Source organism: Ptiloglossa arizonensis, chromosome 1 (genome assembly GCF_051014685.1).
Source record: "Ptiloglossa arizonensis isolate GNS036 chromosome 1, iyPtiAriz1_principal, whole genome shotgun sequence".
NCBI lineage: Eukaryota > Metazoa > Arthropoda > Insecta > Hymenoptera > Colletidae > Ptiloglossa > Ptiloglossa arizonensis.
In genome coordinates, this window is record NC_135048.1 from 35,601,209 (window position 1) to 35,618,804 (window position 17,596).

General features: G+C 33.0%; 3 protein-coding genes across 8 annotated transcripts in view; 1 reads left to right on the forward strand and 2 right to left on the reverse strand.

Annotated features, from left to right (window-relative positions):
- Window positions 1-819: 819 nt before the first annotated feature.
- App (Palmitoyltransferase app) lies at window positions 820-8,328 on the forward strand. 2 transcript variants are annotated; one of them, XM_076313681.1, is made up of 11 exons: window positions 820-921; window positions 1,163-1,731; window positions 1,884-2,193; window positions 2,267-2,427; window positions 3,127-3,285; window positions 3,365-3,502; window positions 3,581-3,735; window positions 3,802-3,919; window positions 4,003-4,115; window positions 4,184-4,286; window positions 6,735-8,328. In XM_076313681.1, exons 3-11 carry the CDS (start codon window positions 2,045-2,047, stop codon window positions 7,037-7,039), a joined length of 1,401 nt encoding a protein of 466 aa, XP_076169796.1. In that variant the 5' UTR covers window positions 820-921; window positions 1,163-1,731; window positions 1,884-2,044; the 3' UTR covers window positions 7,040-8,328. The 2 variants fall into 2 exon arrangements, with proteins under 2 accessions (XP_076169796.1, XP_076169786.1); XM_076313671.1 differs by having other exon boundaries at window positions 4,184-6,056; window positions 6,735-6,867.
- On the reverse strand, window positions 6,477-11,334 carry LOC143147937 (protein odr-4 homolog). Of its 4 annotated transcripts, none has more exons than XM_076313701.1 (9): window positions 10,978-11,334; window positions 10,556-10,735; window positions 10,227-10,429; window positions 9,982-10,153; window positions 9,728-9,910; window positions 9,384-9,597; window positions 9,128-9,310; window positions 8,951-9,049; window positions 6,477-7,153 (listed from the first exon to the last, which is right to left on the reverse strand). In XM_076313701.1, exons 1-9 carry the CDS (start codon window positions 11,071-11,073, stop codon window positions 7,101-7,103), a joined length of 1,383 nt encoding a protein of 460 aa, XP_076169816.1. In that variant the 5' UTR covers window positions 11,074-11,334; the 3' UTR covers window positions 6,477-7,100. The 4 variants fall into 4 exon arrangements, with proteins under 4 accessions (XP_076169816.1, XP_076169825.1, XP_076169809.1 ...); XM_076313710.1 differs by having other exon boundaries at window positions 6,477-7,817; XM_076313719.1 differs by lacking the exon at window positions 6,477-7,153 and adding an exon at window positions 8,696-8,727.
- A 948-nt stretch (window positions 11,335-12,282) lies between these two features.
- The window catches only part of Mcu (mitochondrial calcium uniporter), a 43,512-nt gene continuing 38,198 nt past the window's right edge, over window positions 12,283-17,596 (reverse strand). For both annotated transcript variants that reach the window (XM_076313731.1, XM_076313741.1), the window contains exons 6-7: window positions 17,188-17,391; window positions 12,283-16,968 (exon numbers count right to left, since the gene is read on the reverse strand). In XM_076313731.1, the coding sequence (XP_076169846.1) occupies window positions 16,531-16,968; window positions 17,188-17,391 (642 nt within the window). In that variant the 3' untranslated portion in view covers window positions 12,283-16,530. The remainder of the gene's footprint in view (window positions 16,969-17,187; window positions 17,392-17,596) is intronic.

The following is a 17,596-nucleotide window of genomic DNA, read 5'->3' on the forward strand; positions in this document are numbered from 1 at the left end:
ATGTGCAATAAAATTTTAGGACCGTGACTGTAATGTTCTCGAACGCAACCAAAGATGGCGTTCATAGTGGGATTCTTCGATTTTCAAGATTTCGTTGAATGTGTGTATCTGTATGTGTAACGATGTACTGCATTGCGTCGACGACCCATTTTGCAATGGGAGCGATAAGTTGCACACCCTCCTACCGTTAAATAATCAATCCCATGTTTCTGAGCGAACTACAGTCCTCCAAGTACAGGAGCACGGGCTTCTACTTGACATTGTTTTTTCTCCAGTCCGTTCAAATTTTTGTCAGTAGCACGTATGTCGGCAAGAAACGAAAAAACAATTCTTGTATAATTAGAATTACGATTTCATTCAATCATCAATCTTTAGATAAAACTGTTTCGCGAGTCAGTACGTTAACCGGAGATTAAATAAAAATGAGATCGAAGAATCTCACGTAAATTTAGAATTAATAAAATAACTAAATACCGTGAGATTTTATAAAAGAATTCTGCGATTTTATTTCGATATAAATTGTCTTATGGAGGCAGTCGTTTTTTTCTGGTTTTGCACATACTCCTTTGTCTTTTTCTCATATTTCATACCAATTATCATGCACACACTTTGCATAGAATTATAACATAATAGTCGTTTATTCGAATTGAAATTTATAAGAAAATTATTTTGCTCTCGGCAGAAACTTCGCACTTGAAATTGAAATCAGTTTCGTGTAGATCACGTGGCAGCGAGATCACGTGGTGCTTCTACATACCCCGTTAGAGGGAACCACAGGTAATCTCGACAAATATCACGGGCCGGTGTTGTTAGACGGGCCGCATTTTTCGCGCATGCGCAGTCTGCCAACGGTGAAAACAACGACGTGCGTACTCAATTTAATGGTTGCCAAAACGTCTACGGACTTCGACGGATAGGCAGGTCAAATAAATTAAATTTTTTAAACGTATTCTCTACAGTTTCTACCAAATAAAATTTGTTCTTTCACTTATATAATACTGACGTTTTGTTCAGTTATTTCAAAATCCTTCCTTGCTATAACTTATCGTTTGTATCAATATTTTATTTAAATTATACATTTTATCAGTGTATTTGCAAGTACATACGTATATATTTTACGTTCTTTATTAAATTTCCAAAAATTGATAATTTTCATAAACAGCTAAACAAGGGACCATACACGACGCCCCTTTCCTCTCGATCAAAGTACCTTACTGATGCCGTCTTCGACGCGCATGCACCAAAAACCCGGCCCGTCTAACAACACTGCCACGGGCAACAATCCTTTCCAGTAAATATATATGACATTGTCATCGAACTAAGGTCGATCAAGTGAAACATTGCAACGACTTCCTAGAGCGTAATGTATATCGCGGATTTGAAGGTTATATCGGGAGTGTACAAGTGTTATTTACGTGTCACATCGGAGTGACCTAGTTTACAAATGAATTTTCGCCCTTAATTTTCCTCGGCTATGACCCTGCAGCGAGTGTTCTTGATGTCGGTGGCCTCCGCGAGACAGTGACGATGCTGTCTCGAAAGTGAGTTCATGGCTGTTTATAGAATGCGGAAGAAAACAAACGATTCTGTTTGATAGTGTGAGAATGTGGACTTTTATAAAATATGAACGCCTTTGCGTCTTCAGCGAACGATGCAATTAGGTTAAGTTGACAAGGGACATAAGTTCTTTGCAAGTACTGCACAACATACTAGGCAATTTATAAATGTATGGTAAGTTGATTTTTTATTCGTATAATTTAACTATATATACGAGAATATAAACAGTGTGTATTTGAGATTCGAATATTTCCAAATAGTTATTACAATGAATGAACATTACAAATAGCACGACTTGATTTAAATCTCTGTAAAATATGTTACAGTTGAATAAAAACTTGGTAGTCCAAGATGAAATATGGTTGTCCAAGGTTTCACATGGTGACACTAAACAAACATTGCATGGCCTTAATAAATTATTTGCTACAAATCAGGCATTACGTACTTGTACAAAGAAACGGTATATAAAATAGTTTACCTTTGCAAAATGCCACATATTACTAGAAAATGGGAACTTTTCCCAGGTAGAAATCGATTTTGTTGCGATGGAAGAGTAATGATGGCACCGCAAACTGGAGTCTTTTATGTGACTGTGTGCCTCATTGTTGGAACAAGTGGTTTATTCTTCGCCTTTGAGTAAGATTATTGTTACCAAAGTTATAATTTTAATTATTCTATTCAATTTTAACAAATTTATTATTTTTTTTAGCTGTCCGTTCTTAGCAGTTCACATAACACCTGCTATACCAGTCATCGGTGGTTTACTATTCGTTTTTGTAATGTCTGCTTTATTCAGAACAAGTTTTAGCGATCCTGGAGTTATTCCGAGAGCAACTCCCGATGAAGCTGCCTACATTGAAAAGCAAATTGGTACATAAGTATACATATTTTTACGAATAAACATTTAAATTTACGAGTAATGATGTCGTAATATATTGTAGCAGGGGTTGGCAAAATTTTCCTAAGAAGGACCAAATAATAGGTATTTTTGGCAGGTCAAGAGGTAAAATTGTGGATGTTATGTATTTTATGTAAGAAGAAAAACAAAACTTTCCACTGTTTTTTTATTAACAATGTGCAGAATGTAATTGTATACAAACAGATATTTGTGAAATTATCAAAGAGAATGGAATTTTTGTATGCAATATAATTGTGTTTCATTGAGATTTAAAGTTAGTGTTCTCATTATAATCTCATTAAACTTGATTGTGAATGCTTCTTAGATAAAGCTGATCTGTAACCAGATTTCACATATTTCATTTTTGAGAATGCCATTTCATATCAATAGTTTGTGTTAAATATTGAAATTAATTCATAAAAATACATTTGCGACAGTAAATAAACAAACGGGCACGATTGCCTTACATTAACACTTTTCCATGGATACTGGAACAGTAATTTTGTAACAATTTCATTTGTGTAGTTTGCCAACTCCTGTACTGTAGTATGGAACTTTAAAAAGATATGATTAAATTATCACCTTATTCATTAATTGTTATAATTTTCAGTAATCAACTTTATTTAATACTTGAATTTAAACATTTATATTTTTTTACATGCTGGATAAAGAGGTTCCAAACAATGGTAATTCTAAAATGTATAGACCTCCACCTAGAACAAAAGAGGTATTAGTAAAAGGTCAGCCAGTAAAATTGAAATATTGTTTTACTTGCAAAATATTTAGACCACCAAGGGCTTCGCATTGTAGTTTATGCGACAATTGTGTAGGTATGTACATTTGTTACTTGATATGAAAATTACTTTTATCAAAAGACTGGAAAGAGGTATCATGCGATTATTTTTTTAGAGAGATTTGATCATCATTGTCCATGGGTTGGAAATTGTGTTGGTAGAAGAAATTACAGATATTTTTATGCCTTTATCGTGTCTCTGGCATTTCTTTGTGTTTTTATACTCGCATGTGCTATTACACATTTAATAATGCGTAAGTACGTTAATAAAGAAACGTATAGACGAATAGACGAATAGAATATGTTTTATTTTTGCATTTAATTTTTTATAGTCACAAGAGATGGTAAACCATTTCTAGAAGCAGTTAGAATATCTCCTGGAAGTGTTGTTGTAGGTGTTATATGTTTTTTCTCTGTTTGGAGTATTCTTGGCCTGGCTGGTTTTCATACACATTTAACCACTAGTAATCAAACAACTAATGAAGATGTAAGTATTGCGTATAATAAATATGAAACGGTTTTAAAATAATACCTATTATTATTATTATTGTAGATCAAGGGATCATTTTCCATAAAAAAGGGGCAAGGGAGTTCTAATCCTTATAGCCAAGGAAATATCTGTGGAAATTGTTTCTATGTATTGTGTGGTCCCGCGCCACCTAGCCTAATTGGTAATTTATCATTTGGTTTGTGATATTATTTTAATAGAATCACTTATAACTGCTGTATGCATTGGAAATATCGATGCTTACAGATCGAAGAGGTATAGTAACGCCTGAATATCGTGCAGAACAAGAAAGAGTCAGTGACGACAGTGTAATTACTAGTAATAAGACGTACGGTACTGTGAAAATTGTACAACCACAGGTAATCAGATATTTAATCTGTTGGTTGTATTATTTAATCATATCGTTTTTTATTGTTCATTGTTACAGTCCAATGGTACAACTGTTCAAACAAATCCCAGCACAGATCTCACAGGTTCGATGAACAATCTTGTTACCGGTCAACACTCACCGCAAATTGAATCAATAAACGGTGAGTTAAGCCTTTTGAGGCATACCGTTCGTTATGCTGAGGATCTTCCAGAGTATTCACGTCAGTACATTAATGATACTTATGCTCCAACGTATCCTCTACAACACTGTTTTCAGGATTCTGTAAAACATATAAAATATGAAACAGATAGGGGAAATCCAGATTTCCAAAAATATCCATGCAAATGCGAGGAGAACTTACATAAGTATCCTCACAGATGTAAGGAAGAGTATCATAGATGTTCAGATAACAACTTAATGTATGATCAGTGTGTTGGCGATCAAAAATATGCTATTGACCTTCAAAAGTATCCCCAAAGATATTCCGAAGATCCCATACGATACAAAATCGATGGTCCGAGTGGTTACACCGATCTTCAAAAATTTCCACAATGTTATTCCGAAGATCCATTACGAATTTCTCAATCTCAACATGTTCTTAAGTACAATAATTTGAGATGCACTGTTCATGGTTTAAAATATCCGATATCGAAAAATCTTTTACCAACTGTTGTAATGTCGCGAATATTGGGGGCCGGAGGAATGCCAATTATTGGTCAAAATGCAATAGGGCTTGCAATTAACAGATTTAGTTCAGGACCATTGACCAATAATTTCGCTTACGTGGAAAATTCTTTGTGTCCAAGTGATGGTACCGAAGAAGATCTTTTAAATCGGAAATTTATTATGAGTTCAATGAGTGATAATGACGATATTTAACATTCTTTGCGATAGTCGCATTTTTTAAAGTAATAATATTCATCCCACCTACCGAAAAGAAATTGAATAAACGGCCATAGCGTCACTTGTTAGGAAAATTATTTTAGTGTGTCAGAATTAAAATATTATAGGTACTAATAATCTATCTGTTTATTATTAAAAGAAGCTTATAACATAAAAACCTTTTAATTGTACATAAATATTAGAAAAGATATATTATAGAAAGGAATATTAATGGCATTAACAAAAGATGATTAGTATTATGATGATTGTTCATGTTTTTTCGCGCTGTAACATGCAGATTTATATGAACAAAGTGCATTCAAGTTGAATTTGGTTGTTATTGACCACTTGCCTTTCGCGTCCAAGTTAAATCGGACAACGTAGTCATACTAATTACACCGAGGAATTAATTCGGGCAAGGTCTATGCTTCGGATTTGGGACAATTACATATTTTAAGTAGAAATGTTTATATATTTTTTCATGAATACCTTAAACTGTGTAGATAATGAAATACAAATATGTTGTTTTTTAGACCGATTAATGTATAAAATTTGGCAAGGAAGTGGTTAACAGAGATTTATTTATTTTTCGATTGTTCAACTTGGCATTAAGCAAATAGATATGTTTTTTGAAAATGAGAGAAAGAGAGAAATTAATATACTTGTTACAATGTTATATATATCTTGACTGAAAAGAGAACTGAAACATTAGTTTTATTACAACTTTTAATACTTTACAGCGATATACTTTTCATAAACATACAAATGTAATTATTTGCTCTTATATTACACTCACGTTAAGTAGCATGTATAATATTCATTGAGTTAATTTAGTTTGAAGCATTTAATCCTAAAATCGTTTTTATGCTATAATACTAATCTTTGACATTATAAAGGATTGTGTCTGAATATATATTATCGAGTGCATTGGATAAATTTAAGTTTTTTTTTACCATTTCGCTATATTTACATACATAATTCAATAAATTGTGTTTCTTTGTTGTTTAAAATTACGTCCTGTTATCGAGGGCTCAGAGCATACTGTTTGGTAAGTTAATCTTCTTTTATTCCATCCATCGGTGTGTGTATGTTTAATATGAATGACCTGGTATTTATTAATAGCTGTTTAATACACACTTTACATTTGACGTGTATTTTCCACACTTTTGAAGAGACTAATTTTAGAATATTATATCATTTTAGGGGTTTATGGATTGTGACTAATTAAATAGTTCATAATTATGCAGGTTTTTATTACGGGCACTGGAATTATCAAAATACAATATGTATATAAACATACATGTATTTACACATGATAAATGTGTATGTGAAATATTTTATAAATTTATATTTGTATGTGTAATATCAAGATTATGTCATACAATTGTTATTATTTAAGTTGTTTATTTATTTTTTTTAAATCTTAATCATACATGTGCATAGGAAACACGTTAATAAGACACCAATACCTGGGATACCTCGTTTATGGCAATGTAGTATCAATTTATTTGTTTACATAAAAAAGGTACACAGCCAATACTGCACTTTTGTAATGAATTGTACAATACAGTTTTTTGTTGTTAAAGAGCATTTGTAAGGGCTTGCCATTGGACGTTAATGCCAATTTTTGAAATCCTAATATTTTCTGCATAGTTGATAGAATGTACATATTATATATTGTAAGTTAATTCAAACCGTTTAATTAACTTTATGAATTTGTTTTTAGGTAGCACTACAAACAGCGTGAGCCAACTTGTTACCAATGAAGTACCACTAGCATCACTTAATATAGCTCCAATTGATATCGATGAAATTGCTCCGCTGCCTCCTCGTCAGAATGTTGTGGTTTCTTCCACGTTGGATACGTCCTCTATACCTTCGGTAACTGTAACAACACCCTTGTCTGCATCTAGACTTAGATTGTTACAAGATACAACTATGATAGAGTCTGCTTTAGACTTAGATTCGTTAGAAGACGCCAGTGTTGGTAGAGGAAGTCAAGCAGGTCTTATAAAAGTGGGGGCAGTATAACAATTAAATTTATACTTTTTATGTATATAGATTCGTAGACTTTTAAGGTCATTGACGCTTATCAAAGAGTAGTGCAGATCTGGTTCTTTTTCTTTCGTGTTGTGTTCGTATGTTCTGTGGAAAATCAACAAGTATCATGTATCTACTTTAAAATATAGATGAATAGAAACAATGAAAGAAAAATAAAAAAAATACAATTACTGGTTTATTTTTGGTGAGTTTTTACGAATTTATTTAAATATTATAAAATTAAAAAAATTAAAACATTAATCGAGGATCGGGTAACATGGCAACGTTCGTTTCATTTGATCTGCACTATTCATTCATTACACTTAGCATTGTTGATTCCATTTCAGCTATTCAGAATTTTCTCTTTTTATTGTAACAAAATAGTGAATGAGAATATTCTATTTGCAGTGTAGTAGATACGTATAAATATACAAAATATGAAAATGTGAAAATTTATCATACTATATTCTCGATATTATATTAAACAAAAGATACATGGGTTAAGGAAGATGTACTACATAGTCGTTTTAACATGAACTTACACATTTCTTTTGCTAATATGCACTCCGGTTTCTTATTTTTGAATATATTGGAACAAGAAATTCATTTACTAATTGGAGTGATTTTTACAGTTAAGAATCCAAGTCTTTACTAAATATATCGAAATTGTGATTAAATATTAATTTGACAACAGAGAGAAATGCATTTAATATATGTGCAGTAGTTACGTCATCCAAATATATTTCTATTCACGTAAAACATATTAAATCTGTAATGTAAAAAATGTTGAATTTTAAGAAATTGTATTTTGGAATTTTATTATAAATTAACATTTAACGTTTGAAGTATTATTTCATTAAATTTTTCATATTGGTAAGAAAGTATTACATTCTTTATTGAATTTGATGTGTACAGTGTAAAGGGAATTTTGTAAATACAGGAATTTTCATAAACGTTAGTATAGTTTTGCAAGAATTTGAAAAATTTGTTAAGGTAATGCGGATTGTACCAAGCATTTTAAAAATAGAAGTATCACTGCCTTGTTTATGAATGACTCGTGTATCAACATTGCACGGCATTGTTTAATTCGGAGTAATCAGGATATAGACATTATTTATACAATTATTAAAAAAAAAGAAACGACACTGCTAGTTGTCATTATATCTATTAAGAGTTGCCATTATATTAACTTTAAGAGTACTGTCTTTTTGTACATAATGTGCGTGTATGATACTGTATGTATATATTATGTAGATGTTACTATGATAAGATAATATACTACAAGTTAAATATAAATATATAAATATATATATATATATATATATATATATATATATATATATATATATATATATATATGAATACATTACATCATATTATACCTACTTAAAAATTCTCTAAGCCTAAGATTATAATGATGTATGTAATATTTAGTATTTTGAGAGAAACAGGCATTATGTGCTATGTTTAGTAGATAAAGGTATTTTAATTCAATATTTGTTTTACATTCATCGTAAGTATACCTTTACAAAAATATTTCATTACTACACAAAATATTAAAACGAAAGGATTAATACAGTTTTATTTTCCCTGATTAACAATACGATTAGCGAGTATCATTCATAAAATGTATTAATAATTTAATACTTTTCCACATACAATTTACAAAACAATGTGACCTGAAATTTCACCAGTACATATGAATATGTAATCTTGTTAAATTAGATCATTATTTTTTCTTGTGCAAATAGCATCATGACAATACATTACAATGTACAGATATTATATTTTAAATGCTGCAGTAAAATATAAGTCAATTCTAATTTTATATTAATCTTTTATTTTAATATAATTTATGTATTACGATAGCAATAATCAAAATTATAACTGCAATACTGATACCTGTGATGTATATTATAGTTTGGTGATTTCCGGATGAATCTTTGCCAAGATCGATAGGTTTCACGTCAATTTCACTTTGGCAGTAGAATTCTGTAGGATCTGTATGATAAATTTATAATATTGTACATAATTAGAGTATACAATTTGTTTATAATATACATAATTATAAACACTTACCAGCTTGGAGCTCTATATCTTTTTGAACATTACATTCTTGTACTTCCAAGTCTAGAAGTTCTTGTAACGATAAAAGGGCTTCTTGAGGACCTTCGCCGGGAAAGAGGTAGTCCGATAACGTTACTTTACTTTCTGGTAATGCGATTAATACTCTTCTCGGAGGTTCGTGTAACGTTATATTTTCTGAAAGGGAAGAACATGATGTATTGTTCATAAATATCTAGTAAAATCTTTACTAGTTGTGGAAAATATTTACCTTCTGGAGAACCACTTTCTTCTTCAATTAAACTATCCCAGTGCATTTCTAATCTACTTGCTAGTGATCTTATTATGTCTTGTTTCACTGCTACATTAGCTTCTTCAACATTTGATCTCTGATGAACAAAGGTCCTACTTGCTAATTGTCCAATCAAACGTATCGATGCACTGCACTGTGTTATCCTCACATCTGAGCTAGTATTTTTTTCTTGCTAACAGTTTATAAAATGAACTATATTACATTTATTTAATATATTTTCATTTATCACTTAAGAAGACACTTAAAAATGTTACCAACAATGGAAACTGTAAGATTAATTTGTAGTAGATGCGAATACTTACACATGGAATGTACAAATTAATTTGAATTGATTTGTCATTACTGTTTTTTTCATTGTTTTTATATCCTTTTTCGTCTGTTTTATTTTTGCTAATTTCTTCCAATGCATCATCCGGATATCGTAGTTCTCCTTCAATTACAATCAAGGCAGACTCAATGGCATGTGATATGCTTTTTAAAATATCCTAAAAAATTAAATTATATACACTTTGGTTTTACATGTCTAATTTGTGTTTATGTATTTTATGTTCAATACTTGTAGCTGTTTTTTAAGAGTTTCAGGATCTTTGTCCGCAGCAATGAGAAATAAGCGGTCAAAATTTACGAGAGCTTCAAGTTGATGCCACTTGGTAGCTTTTCCTTGAAATTTCCATTCTGCTGGCTTCAACATTCCAGTCTTATTAGTTTCTATAGATTTACAAATATATCTAAAAATATTAGGCGTTATACGGTATAGGAAAATAATTATTTAAAACATATGATGCTTATAATGTACCGTACTTTTGTGTAATACTACTGAAGCTTAAAATAAGATGCTCTTCGATGTTGTTTCCACAAAGGTATTTGTTATGTGCCAAATTTTTCTGAATTGCCACAAGAATAGATTTAATTTTTTGTACATTTGTGTTATCGTTCATAGTATCATCGGGACCAACAATAAAGACACCAAGAACTTGCATTCCACCAGGTAACATTTTGGTAACCTGTAAATAATATTAAAATATTTAATTCTTGCAATTTTAATCGATTAACTTCATAAGGGATTTCTTATTTTTTAAAATATTAAGACAAATGTTTTCAGTACATGATGTCAAAGTAAGTGAACATACATGTTTAGCATGATCCGCGACCCAGCTTTCAGGTATATCTCTCACTGATTTAATGTAACTTTCAACAGTTTCTTGCTGAACATTTGTCGTAGAACTGATTAATGTTTCTTCCACTACATTTTTACCAAGCGGTGGTGGTGTTTTTGCTAAGTGTACAATATAATCTTTTTGACCAATGCTCTGTAATGTTAATTTCAATTAATCAACAGTTGGTATTTATCTAAGTAATTATAAAATGATTAGCTGTTTGTACATACAAACCATCTGCATATGAATCAATTAAAAGCAAATAAACATAAATTGAATTGCATATTACTTTAGAAGTAATTTGAAACTGTGTTTTTTAATCGACAATTACATATGCTAGGCAAGTACTGACAGAGAGATGATAGTGTGATGAAATTGAAACACAAAAATCAAACCTGTCCTAAAATTAATCCTATCATATATTCGTCTGGTTTTGCTAATGATGTTAAATAAGTATGTAGACGTTCTTCTGCGTACACGGTTCGCCCCATTATTTTGGACAGTCTACGACGTATGTATACAATGTCTGATCGCGATCAATCACAATCGTCTACCTACGCTAATTTTTAACCTTCACTAATTTTTACCACTCATTCCACCCAATTCTACCGTGTACACAGGAGTACATAATATCGACCAGATTGTTTGCGAAGTAGGAACGAATGAGATGTAAAGTAGACGTTGGAAGCAATGCTTATCGTATCATAGAGATCGGGAGCTCCGTAAGTCTCCTTACAATTTTCTTGTCACTTCCAACGTTATCGATTCGAACTAGAATAAAACTCCAGCGCTATTAGGTGCGGGAATGAAAACTAGATTTAATCGAACAAAGCAGAGAAAGAATATTACTCGTATTATTCGAAACGAATTTATTAAAATGCATCAAAGTTACATTCATATTCCTATACTTTATTAAAGTATTTAACGATTATGGTACACGAGAAATATAATATACGAGAAAATCATAAAATGTTATTATTCTCTGGAACATATGAAAATTCAAGTAACTATGTACCAGAGTAATAACGAATAAATATTTATGTATTTTTTTTCGTACTTAATAATTATTTATTAACTAATTAATAATTATAGTATCGTATAACATATTATAGAATAGAGTTTAAGAACAGATACTTACTTGAAAAATTGTAATCAGTTGTTAGAGTAGCTGTAAATATAAAAATATTCTTAGTTTCATGTTGTTAAAATGTTCCAAATTCGTTTGTAGTGTCGTTTTACAGAGATTGAAGCGCCATCTAAAATCAGAAATAGGAATTCTACAAATTTCTCTACAAATTTGTACGTTTTGTTGTTGACGGAATTGTACGAGCTGTACTTTTTAACCGTTACACGATTACAAGTATGGAACCAAATTTTTCATATTTTATTTAAATTATATATGCACAAATGTTTCGAAATTCAATTATATGTATTTGATAAAGAATAACCCATTGATTGAATCGAAAATAACCTAGAGTAGACTCCCTCTTAATCGGTTTTATGGGACCGGACAATTGGGAGTCTATTGTACTTGATTATTTTTATAATAAATTCTTCTGCAATGAAATTAGCATGAGAAATATAGGAATGCAATCCTTTTTTAGGGATAAAGAAATATAGATTCTCTACGTATCTAAAGGGAATACTTCATTTACTTTATTTCGATGTAGTTAAGTGAAAAATTAGTGAACACAAATTCATCAAATTTTTCGTTTTACTTTATTTTCAACTGTTTCTTGTTATGTATAACTAGATACATGGACGTAAATCACAGCACAACGCAAGGTTGTATAAATATTTATGCATTCGTTAGGAATAATATGTACACATGAGAAATATGCAATGAACGTGACCGAGATTCGAACCAAGTATTATGATCGGTATTACAAATTGTTCGATTTCGGCAACTCAGATTTGTGGAAATGTATACGTCTCATGTACGGTACCTACTTGGGATATTAACGTCCTCAATTTAAAACGCTAATAACATTTTATTTAATATTACTCAATTACCACTCTATCGCTAATAACTGGTACGATGATAATTTGAGTGAAATAAATGTTTATTTGAATCATAAACAGAACGATAAAACGTGTACACCGTTTGTTTTTCAACGAATGAATGAATTATGTGAATTTGATATAAGTGATCACCAAAGATGCGAGTAAGTGGTTCAATAACAGCGATAGTTTCATGCACAGTTACTTCATGTTTAATCGGCAAGTAGTATCTAGAATCGAGAAGAAGTGTGGTTTCTAGCTTCATTCGCTCGATTGATTAAGGATTTCTATTTCGTGCACTTAAATGAATGCCAGAAACTTTAAGTGAATACAATGGCCGTAAAACGCGATTGCGTTCGATTTTTAATTGTAAGCTCCGAGGAAACGGCACAACAAGAATATTCCACAAAATAATCATAGATGAAACTCATATTACGCGCGCATGCGCGCGCCTGGTATGTTGTGTACGCCGGCGCGTGCGCGTAAATCAAATATGTGTGCGTACATACATACACACGCGCAGGCACGCACGCGTATACATCTTTGTATGTGTACGTACAAAAACTTGTATATGAAACCTTTCTTAAAGATCGTAAAAAATATTTCAGAAAAAACAACTGTTTGCGAAGACAAGAAACTTGTTTCTGGAAAGCGATGGGTGCTTCCGTACACTGGGTGCAACAAAACTTGTGTTTCCGTTACAGATACACGCAAGGTGCAACGTGCGTTCCAAGTTCCAATTGGTAGAATGCGCGTCGTTATTAGTGTCAGTTTTTGTGCTTTCCAGTGTACAAGTTATAATTACATTATCACGCACTTTTTATAAAAGCTTTCGATTTTTTCACATACAGGACGTCTCTATACAAGCATCGGATAAAGTAGTTTAGCCGAACAGTAAGAAACGTGAAGAAACGTGAAGAAACGTGAAGAAACGTGAAGAAACGTGAAGAAACGTGAAGAAACGTTGCGGAGCTTAACTTTGTTATATTTTCATTCAGCCAGTTTTCTCGTGAATCTTTTTTAAGGTATATAAAAGATAAAGAAACTCAGTGCAACTAAGTTCAGGATTTTAAAACGATCCAAGGTTACAAGAAAGCACAAGTATTCCAGCATTTCTATCGAAGAACATAGCGTCCTTGAAATAATCTTATAAAATCAATTTTCTAGTAATTCCAGATCTTGGGAAAAAAATGACGAATGCATGTTACATTTTCTCGTGTTCCTTACCGTTCAATGACTGTTCCACGAGTTACTTATTCCGAGATACCTTGCACATCGCCCTGTTAATTTCTTTCCTCGTCTTGAAACGATTTATATCAATTTTGCGATCACTTTCGCGAATTGAAGAATCAGAGACTTGGACATTGGCACTAGATTACTTCGAACGGAAATCGTGCTTAGAAGAGCGATTGTCGAAAAGAAGACACGTTACTTAACGCGATGAAATTGTGCTCGATTTTGTACACGTCGAGCCCTTTAATTTTTAGCGAGTCTAAAAGATTATCGGTATTTACTTAAACGCGGTTTTTCTATTTTACCACCGACTAATGGAAGTTGTTCGGATACATTTTCAAGTGTATAGTATGTCTATCGCAGACATAGTTGTCTACAATTAAAATACGTTGTCCCTAATTTTGTTAATTGTCAGATAGCAATAAGAACGATACAACCTAAAGAGATAAGTATTTCTCGAGAGACACGTTTGAACATTTTCGACAAAGCGACAAACGTGTCGTTATTTATTATGAAAATACAGTACTTTCGAAATCCAATGTCAAGCTTAACAAATTTTCGGTTCGGCCACTCTTGTGGTAAACGAGCGACGGATAAAAGAAAAAAAAGAAACGGTAAAGAAAATACTTAATCAGAATGTAGTGGTATTGCAATTCTCATTAATGGCAATGCATAATCTTGAATTGTTTTCAAATACAAAATGTTAGTATAATTTTTGTTGATATAGTGGCGAACTACTCGAGCGGACGGATAAGGGATTTTTGCGAAAGCGAGAGAAATTTTTTTAAAGAGCCTAGAAATAGTTGCCTATGTTATTTCTAAGATACTTTCGTGAACGATATTCTAAATAGTAACAGTACTATGAATAGTACGCTTTAGCTTAATTTTAAAAGCATTAAAGTTGATATTTGTACTGGTGCACAAAATTTACAAACATTAAAACTATGTGCCACCAATAGTCAGTAGGAATAAAAGTACCTATTAGTTAGAGCGAGTATCGTTACAAATATTAGATGCTAAAGCTATGAATATGCGACCATTCCAAATTTGTTGAACGCACGAAGTTTAAAGCGATGCATTAATTGTAACATTCTTTATAAAATTCTCGGACAGAACACGCGAAGAACAGTTAAATATATTCGCAAAAGTTATTTACCAGTTACGAAGAAGAGCAGCCGGTACATTGTAGCCGGTATTAAATTAAAATTGCAACGAGTCGAAAAAGCTAGTTAAAAAGTATCGAAGCTATTAATGCGCGTGTTACGAGTCAATAAGTACGTACACCGTTTCTTCCCTGAAACAACGAGTACACGCAATATAGTAACATTCCACTCGAATAAAAGTCAAGTAAGCTGCACCACGTCCATTCCATGAAAATAAAATGATTCGTTGATTTCGCGACGAAAGAAACGGTATATCTACAGTAACACCGTTATCAATATCACCTTGTAGAAAAAATAATATTACGATATACACGTGAGGAGCGAAGAAGTCGACTTCGAAATAAAATTTTCGATTCGATCGTCGGTTTGTATGTACTTGTGCGAAAATTGCAGGGCAAACAATTAAATTACGACCAAACACGTAAATTTATCACAAATACAACCGCACGATTCACAAATGTATGTATGTATACATGTTCGTATATACAGTGTAAAGCATTTAACACGTCCACCTCGAATAACGTAAACGTTATACGATGTATAAAAAATGATTGCGTAGAAAAGTTTCATGGTTTCGAGGAAGCTATTACGTAGCATATACGTGTATGCTTTTTTCATCCGTGGAAGGATTTCGAAGATTCAAGGGTCGGAATACGCTACGTAGTCTCCCTAGAAATCGTGCAACTATCGTATACAATGATTTTTCATACGGCGCGTCATTTACAGGTTTTTCAAGGTGAGCGCAGTTTCTCACCCTGTATATACACACAGAATGATTCACTACGAATCGAATATCCAATTGTCTCGGTTGCGGTCAATGTTCCTCCCGAGGATTATTATTTTCGAAGGAATTAAGATTATCGATAGTTTTTCAAATGGAATCGTGTGCTTTTTCCCGTCGAAAATATCTTGTTTAAGACGAAGTCAATTTACGAGACGCACAGTAGTCGATCGCGACAGTGGTCAAGGATTTCGATCAAAAGAGATTATCGTCGATTGTTAAATTCGGCTTGAAAAGTTTTCAAGCCCATAATTAACGAAAATGACATTCGTTAATATGAAAATGCTTATCCTACGAAATAAACGAAGACAATTTGATATTCTGTTTTCGGTGAAACGTTCCGTGCATCGGCATTACTTGGGAATACGATTCCGCGGTATTCCATTAAATCGTAAATGTTCAATTGCCGAGCGTGTAATAAACGATAGTGTGTAGAAAACTGCGGTATATACACTTTTTTCTTCGACGTCTTCCAAATGCACAGCAGTGAACAACATTGAGCATCGGACAGATATATGTATATTATACACATAGTCGTTGATTAGGAGTGTCGTCGTACGACTTGGAAGACTTCGTCGACGATTCGAACATCTGCAGGTTTTCTAATGCAAAAGAAAGTATAATCGTTTGATCCTTGTTCGTTCTTTCTGTCCTGTTTACATTATTTACTTTCTTTTTTTAACTATAAGTGTCATTCGGTAAACACCCTGAGAGCATTCTTTTCAACAAGAAAAAAAAAGATCCGCAACGAAATGTTTTTCACCGAAGATCTATCGATTTATCGGTCCATCGTTCTTCGGTGACCGATCGTCGTAATTCCTCGTTTTTTTGTGTTCCCAAGTCGAACTAAACCGTGTTTCTTCGGGAACCGGTTTCGTGGACGTGTTTCTCTCTGGGAAGATTCCCTTCTTGGGAAGACTTCTTTTCGGACTAGGACTAGGACTAGGACTAGGACTAGGACTAGGACTAGGACTTGGGCTAGAACTGGGCGAAGAACTCGACGATCTTGAATCGCTGGAGCGTTTCTGCTGCTCCATACGGTTCTGGTGCTCGTACATAGGTCCACGGATCATCTTCAGCATGGTTTCCAATTCGTAAGCTCGGTCCTTTAAGGCGTTGTATTGATCGAGATCTAGTCCGGTTTGCTTGGCCTTTTTGTGAAGAGCGATTAGGTGCCTCCTGTTCAATACGTCGTGTAGCATATATTCCTATTAATAGAGAACAAAGTGGGTAAGTAAGCAAGCGAGCAAGCAAGTTGGACATTTATATCAATGTACTGTTCGTTGGTAAACGGTATTATTAAAATTTTTCGATAAAGAAGAGAATACAATCCGAATTAGTTTCAAGCGACAAAGTTGTTTCGTGGCAATCGAGTGATCGAGTAATCGAGTAATCGAGAGTCGAAAAACTTTACCACGGCTACTGACCTGTTTCGTTAAGGCGAAATAAATGAACCAGGCCATCGTGGTGCCGTAAGTAACGAAGTACGTGACCGGTTCCATTATGTCCCACGAGTATTCCCACCAGGTTAACCTGGCTAGGCCGCTGAACTGAGCCGACATCAGGACTAGGCACACCCAGACGAAAATATTTGCTTTTCTGGAAGCTGTGGTTTCCAATTCTTGCAGTTTCTACAACACCGAATCGAAACAGGTTTACGCGACGAGTAAACGCGTGGTTTCAATCGGACGTACAAATCGATTCGAACGATGGATGCTTCTTTTTCGTCTACGTATTTCGTTACCGATGTTACAATTTTTCGATTCGTCCGACTCTTTTTTCGAAATTCCATGGTATCGTTCGCGAGCTTTCGCTCGTTTCGAACAGCGTATCGTA

Excerpts from the sequence above, each read along its gene's own strand:
- App (XM_076313671.1), top strand. The coding sequence starts at position 2,045 with ATGCCACATATTACTAGAAAATGGGAACTTTTCCCAGGTAGAAATCGA. Across the intron at positions 2,428-3,126 it reads CTACATTGAAAAGCAAATTG|AGGTTCCAAACAATGGTAAT; the intron begins GTACATAAGTAT and ends TGCTGGATAAAG. Across the intron at positions 4,116-4,183 it reads TGAAAATTGTACAACCACAG|TCCAATGGTACAACTGTTCA; the intron begins GTAATCAGATAT and ends TCATTGTTACAG.
- LOC143147937 (XM_076313694.1), bottom strand. The coding sequence starts at position 11,073 with ATGGGGCGAACCGTGTACGCAGAAGAACGTCTACATACTTATTTAACA. Across the intron at positions 9,311-9,383 it reads AGAAAGTGGTTCTCCAGAAG|AAAATATAACGTTACACGAA; the intron begins GTAAATATTTTC and ends CTTCCCTTTCAG. Across the intron at positions 9,050-9,127 it reads AGATATAGAGCTCCAAGCTG|ATCCTACAGAATTCTACTGC; the intron begins GTAAGTGTTTAT and ends TTTATCATACAG.